This window comes from Neodiprion lecontei, chromosome 2 (genome assembly GCF_021901455.1).
Source record: "Neodiprion lecontei isolate iyNeoLeco1 chromosome 2, iyNeoLeco1.1, whole genome shotgun sequence".
Lineage (NCBI taxonomy): Eukaryota > Metazoa > Arthropoda > Insecta > Hymenoptera > Diprionidae > Neodiprion > Neodiprion lecontei.
In genome coordinates this window covers 14,999,775-15,006,304 of record NC_060261.1, presented here as the reverse complement: position 1 = coordinate 15,006,304, position 6,530 = coordinate 14,999,775, and the positions used below count along the sequence as shown (strand labels likewise).

Genomic DNA, 6,530 nt, shown 5'->3' with positions numbered 1-6,530 from the left:
ATGCATGCGACAGTTGTTAGTTGTGAAGAATTTGTTTTACCGGCATAGTCAGTAACTTGGTTGATAATATGTAAAACGGGTATTACCCCCAAACCCGCTCATACCCGACATACTGTAACGAAAAATAATCCAGAGCCAACAATCTTTATATGTCACGAATATATGAAAATAAGGTGTGCTCCTACAGCGAACGCAATTTCGTCCGGTTCTCTGCCAACCGTATGGAAGCCATGTTGAAAATATACGACGCCTGCGTCGTATCTTTGTTTACGTCAATTGTTTGCATAATTAAAATTCAATAATGCCGAATTGTTGCATTAAAGCGTGTAAAAATTGGAGTGGAAATACGAAGAACAAACACATTTCGTTTCATGTGTTTCCAAAAAAATATGAATTACGAAAAAAGTGGATCGACAGCTGTGGGAGTGAGAAGATCAACATCGCAAACGGTAATTGTTGAACAATTATTGTATTCAACTCTCCTCTATGCAGAATTTGAATATATTGCTAATATTTTTCTAATTAAATAGCTCGTGTCTGCTCTGTTCATTTTGAGGAAAGTTGTTTCGACATAAGGTCGGAATTTTTGCACGAAAATTATGCTTTATCGACTAGAAGGAGGTTACGTGGAGATGCATTGCCTACTAAGTTTTTAACAGAATCGACTGGGGTCAGGTAAGTTACACACGAATAGAAATCTAGATTAATCAGAAAAATGAGATTAATGATGTATTCAATGAAACAGAACATATAGGTAACCATGCTGTTATGTTCCAATTTTCAATAAACACAGTAAACGCAGGGCAGCTGTTGTGCAGAATGTATCCAGTGTCTGGAAGGATTCAGCAAAAAAAAGAAGGGTGTCCCTGGAATTTGTCACAATCGACAAAGAGAATTATGCCTCTACGTCAATATCTCATGCTAGCTCAACTACCAGTAATAATAATAATAAAGTCGAAGACAATTGTTCAACGCCAAGCACTTCGACAAGGAAAAAAATTTTCTTGAAAAGTGATGAGACCCATGAAATTTCAGCTAAACCTGCATGTGTAACATCAGACTATGCACAACGTGCATCATACAAAAGTGTCAGGTATGGAATGTGATAAATTTTTCATATTTTAATCAATATGTTCAAGCGCATTTACTGACGGTGAAATGATTAAAACTATTTACAAAACGCTACTTTTTTTATTTCAAATACTACAAATGCTTCTGTGCTGCAACACTTCTTTTAAATAATTTACTTCATTTCCTATACTTGAATTTGATATTTACAACTGTAAAGAACTTCACTTACTCTGATTAATATCAACATTATTTTTTATCAAATTTCAATAAAAATGTTATCATATATCTGCGTAATGAATATCGAAGAATGTAGTTGATTTGATCAAATTTATATTTCTATAGATCTGATGGAGTACAAACTTTGAACTGTGAAAACAGTAAATGTCAACATCTAGAAAGGTTAGTACAACACGTTCATGAAACGGTTTTTTATAAAGCTTCATGATGTTCCACTTTTTAATTTTACTCTTTTTTCCTAGATATCAAAGTTGCATCGAAGAGAATATTAAGCTGCAAGAAGAAATAAAAAAATTGAATCGCCAACTCTGCAATCAAGAGAAAGATATTGAAGAACAAGTGAGAGATAAAATTCTTCAATTGCTTGATCCAATCTTCACTCCTGGGCAGATCAAAAGACTTTTGCGTCCAAATCAAACAAAAGTGATGTGGTCGCTTGAAGATATAGCCTCCGCTATCGAATTTCATTCCATCAGTTCAAAAGGATACAAGTATTTGTTGAAGAAAAATTTTCCTCTACCTGGATTGTCAACATTGAGGAAATGGGCGGCTAAAGTTGATCTGAGTGAAGAAGTACTTGACGTTCATGAAGAAATAAGTACATGAACCTTCTAGCCAAAAAAAAAACTTCGTATCTAGAGGCTCAATAAATTATTCTGTGAGGTCTGTAATGCATACAAGTGTATATATGTGTGAAAAAGTGAAGAGCGAAATATTGTAGAGCGATTAGTCAGTTGGCCTATCCACTCGTTCAGAACATACCTGTATATGTACAACTTAGAATATATATAGTTATACATATCAGAGTACCGCATATAATCACCCTGTATTCCTTATACTCAATCCACTGCATATCCGCACTCTAGTTGATATTATAACACAGCATATTGAAATAGGCAGAAAGTTTGAAAAGCGTGTTGTCTACACAAAATGTACCAATTAGCTGTGATTCGAGGACTATTCAGCCACTGGAAGCAACCCGGTTTTTACAAATTCAATGAATCACTCATAAAGGAAATTGTGAATGATGTTATAGCTCAGTTATACGGCCACGCTTACATCGGTGTGGCTGTTACAATAGACCTGGGGTCATCCATATTCGCATTTAAAATACTCTAAACATTGGAATTTATGACGATCAAAGCTGTTTTTCTTCACTCATCCTCGTGATAGTATACTGAAAATTTTTGTATTTAGTGATCAGCCAGATCTACATAAAACCAATTCATAACTTTGTCGGCGATGGATTCTATAATGATGGCACATTATTGAATGAAAAGTGCCTGGAAGAATTAATGAATGAGAATCTCGAGTACCTGATAGATCAGGGAAAATAAATAAAATTTTATACCTACCTTTTTGTACATAAATATAAAGTATTATAAATAATTATTTTTATTTTTCTTAGCAAACGAATTTTTTTAAAGATAAAAACAATGACTACGGCTATCCTTCATTCACGCATATCTTAAAAATTGTATACTTATGAAAAATATAACCAATTTTACTTATTTTTAAATCTAATTGATTCAATTCTGTTAATATTCTCAAAAATATATTATCAATACATATTTTTATTACTTAATGTTTATACTTTGTTTAATTTTTTAATAAAAGTACTATGAATAACGAGGGTGCATTGAATGATGATAAATGCGATTAGTTGAAAATCCAAGATGGCCTTCACACGGTCGGCGCACGTATTGGTGCTCGGAGAGGGCTCCGCCGAACACACCTTGTTTTATATTTTCTTACTACGTGTATGGTCTAAGCATCATATCTTCCATTGTCACTGCGGGCTGTGAGCAGCGCCCACGGAGTAGTAGGAAGGAGACTCGAGCAGCACTTGGCTCAAAGGCTGGCCCAGTTTTTGGGGCAACGTAAGAAGAATTGTCAAGGTGCGATTTAAGCGCCTCTTGCGGTGTAAGCCCGTATAGCGCACTCACCCCCTTCCCCATATGATCTTACGATTCGCCGTTTGCAAACCTTTTCCTCGGATTTAATGTCGGTTGAGATAAGAAAAGCAATCACTCGGTTTTTACTGTTTTTTAGTTACTTCAGATGCGTATTTTACGAATTTACGGAATATGTTTATAAAACGGAGGCCTATAGGTTACGATTGCCGCCCTTTTTTTTACATTTTATAGCGAAAATTTCACTTTTTTCCGTAAGAGGCGCTCAAATCGCATTTAGACAATTCCTCTTACGTTACCTCAAAACTGGGGACAAGTTTTATCGCAGAGTGTTGTTTCCTTCCTACTACTCTGTGGCAGCGCCTATCATCCACGGCTTCTTTGAAAATACTGACGCAGAATTCGTAAACAGCCTCTGCTCGCGCTAATTGCACGGCGAATTGTGCGCATATTGCGCATGGAGAGTAGCGCCACTATGGCCACTCGCTCTAAGTACTACTCATTACAAGGGCATAGCAAAGAAATCACCTCGAATGCGAGGGAAACATGGTCATAGGAATAAATAACCCACCTCGATTTATGTTAGGCCGTGCCAAACTCTGTTTTAAGCATACGAGCGGGCTTAACTTTTTCACTAATTTTATAGCTGTTATAAAGAAACGAAATGCTGAGAATCCTCTTGCAACGTGACAACGAAGTCGCCATGTGTAAGCTGTGTTTGGGCGGAGCGAAAAAAATGTTACTCTCTCACTCAGTATCCCCCATACGGCCAGAAGTTGTATACTGAAATTCTGTAGAAAACACATTCGGAAGAAATTTTTCACGACCATGTTTCTAGGTTCCTAGATGACCATTGAATTTGAATATTCTTCATCGATTTTGGGTTTTATAGCGGATGCAAGCCCCCCAGTTTCCAATGTACCAATAAGGAGATGGTTGATTTTGACGTTAACGTATATATCTTCAGATACCGAAGTCCACGTATCTCAATCTCAAAAGGGGGCTTTACACAATTCTTAATAAAAACACTCCATTACATTTTCGTTTGACGTACAAATAAAGAAAGGCATGAATTCTCCGAATTTACTATTGCGATTTCGTAGAAGCTGTGCCATTGTGTTTGAAGATCTATATTCTTCATGCAGTCAACGAACGTGCGTACAGATTCTGCAGCAAAATGAAATCAATGCTTGCAGAGTTGCTAACAATATTAGAATAAGGTGTGTTCTCAATTCTTATCAAAATGACAATAAACTATTTTAACGAGAGTTTTCAACAAAACCCAAACAGCTAAACCCAAGCAAGTTCGCTATGCTACAAAATAACTCAACAATTATTGCTGTACACTTGCTGCACACCGATTATATTCAGAAAACATTCGGCATAGAAGCAACAAGAATTGCAGGAAGTGAAATACTTTTTGCCCAGGACACTTTGTTGTCGGGGCCAACTACGTTTGTTAATGAATTACACGTATTGAAACATAATAAATATATCATACGCATTGTTTTACGGGGTGTATTAAAATTGGTAATTCTCGAATATAGAAATGAGTTCGTCTCGGTGAACAAAACCGGAAAACGCTAAGAACCTGAAGCGCTAGTCCCGAAAGTCGAGATCCAACAGGTAGAGGATCTGGTTCACAGAAAATATGAAGCGTTAATCCTGGAATTAAGACTCACCAAGAACCTGGACATTCAGAACTACAGAGCGCTAGTCCTGGACTCGCTAGATGTGATCTAAACTTGGAGCTTTTTTGGAGTACACGCTGCGGCTTTCGCAAATGAATACTCTTATTGATTACGAATTATACGCAAAACCTCAACCCGATTTAACATCCCACAGCATTAACGTAAAAATGTTTCTCCGAGGAATTTTGTGGTCGTTAACACAGCATGAAGTCATGGCCAAACTCAGCAACCAAGATTATGACTATTGCAGGATGCGTATAAAAAATCTGGGTACATTGCGACCTCGTTATTGCATTACAAGAATTAAGAATTTCGACGTCTTATTAGTTTTAGAGCCGATTTTCTAGCCATAGTATTTCAGTACATTGTTCTCTGTTGGATTAACTTGCTGCCGTGTGTTTAGTTTATATTGTATGATGTGCATTAATTCTTAGAGGACGTACCCAGCTGAACTGTAACAAAGTATTATGTTCCATGAATTTTTATGGTTCTACTTTATCCAAAGCCTATTCTCCTCTTCTCCAACGAGACGAATCTGCACGCACTAATCCTGATTTTCTAAAATAATTGATTTTTGGTTTTTACACCTTATTTTTACTCCTATATTATATTTTACACTAAGCTAAAAATAATCGGAGCATCGATTAATCCAATCCCAAAAAATAAGCTGACACTACTCGATTGATTCGGTAAATATTAATCGATTACCGATTATTTCGTATTTTTTTGAAACGGTGCATATGAAACCAAAATTTTGTAAATTTCAGTATTAGTCTTAATGACGGAAAAGTTTTTTGGTAATTTACAGTTTCATTCAATATATTTTTCAATTTCAGCTGAAAATATGCATTCATCGATCACTTATTATATCAAATAGATACTTACAATTAGTAACTAAGACAATGATAATAATTGATGCTTTAATCACATCAATTGATATTGTATTGCATCGTTCGTGAACGTTAAAAAGAGAAACCGATTGTGAGGAAAAATAATCAATTATACTCAAGTAATCGGGGAAAAATAATCGATTATTTTTAGTCATTCTTAGGATATACGTAATGGGAATACTTGGAGCGTGAATCTTGTAACATTAATGAATAATCTGTAATATTTTTCTGATGAAATTCTCCAACCATTTTGAGCCTGTATATAATATTGAAAAATGTGCGCAGTAAACTTTATTGGGAACAATTTTCCTTGGATGATGCCATAAACACCATTTAACTATTCTGGTCTCGAACCAGCTCACTTACAGCTTTTGCTAAGAATCTATAAGTGGCATTCATGCGGGGAGACAGATTAAATTACATAATTAATTGCGTATTTTGCCCAACAACACTGTCGTACGTTCTAATTTCTCTACTACGATTTTGTCCTATAACTTTTGTTCTAAAGTGTAGTAATTGGCTGGAGTGCCTAATCAATGAGATACAAAGGGTTAAAGTTCACGCCAACTAACGGGCTCGCTTCGGTCACTGACATCGTTAGCTTCATTCACGGGGTGTTCCAAGTTCTAATGAAACAACACTCATCTCAACGGATTCAACGAAAAAAGGCTCGGTAGATGAAAAAATTCCTCTGCCACGTGGATGTCTGGAGCAACTTTTCAGAGATC

At 36.0% G+C, this 6,530-nt stretch overlaps 1 protein-coding gene across 1 annotated transcript; it reads left to right on the top strand.

Moving 5' to 3' along the window:
- Nucleotides 1-9: 9 nt before the first annotated feature.
- Nucleotides 10-2,109, top strand: LOC107225198. The gene is made up of 5 exons (XM_015665576.2): nucleotides 10-449; nucleotides 531-675; nucleotides 794-1,093; nucleotides 1,414-1,470; nucleotides 1,551-2,109. The coding sequence occupies exons 1-5, from the start codon at nucleotides 302-304 to the stop codon at nucleotides 1,912-1,914; spliced, it is 1,014 nt and encodes a 337-aa protein (XP_015521062.1). The 5' UTR covers nucleotides 10-301; the 3' UTR covers nucleotides 1,915-2,109.
- Nucleotides 2,110-6,530: the final 4,421 nt, after the last annotated feature.

Excerpts from the sequence above, each read along its gene's own strand:
- LOC107225198 (XM_015665576.2), top strand. The coding sequence starts at position 302 with ATGCCGAATTGTTGCATTAAAGCGTGTAAAAATTGGAGTGGAAATACG. Across the intron at positions 450-530 it reads GAAGATCAACATCGCAAACG|CTCGTGTCTGCTCTGTTCAT; the intron begins GTAATTGTTGAA and ends CTAATTAAATAG. Across the intron at positions 1,471-1,550 it reads AAATGTCAACATCTAGAAAG|ATATCAAAGTTGCATCGAAG; the intron begins GTTAGTACAACA and ends CTTTTTTCCTAG.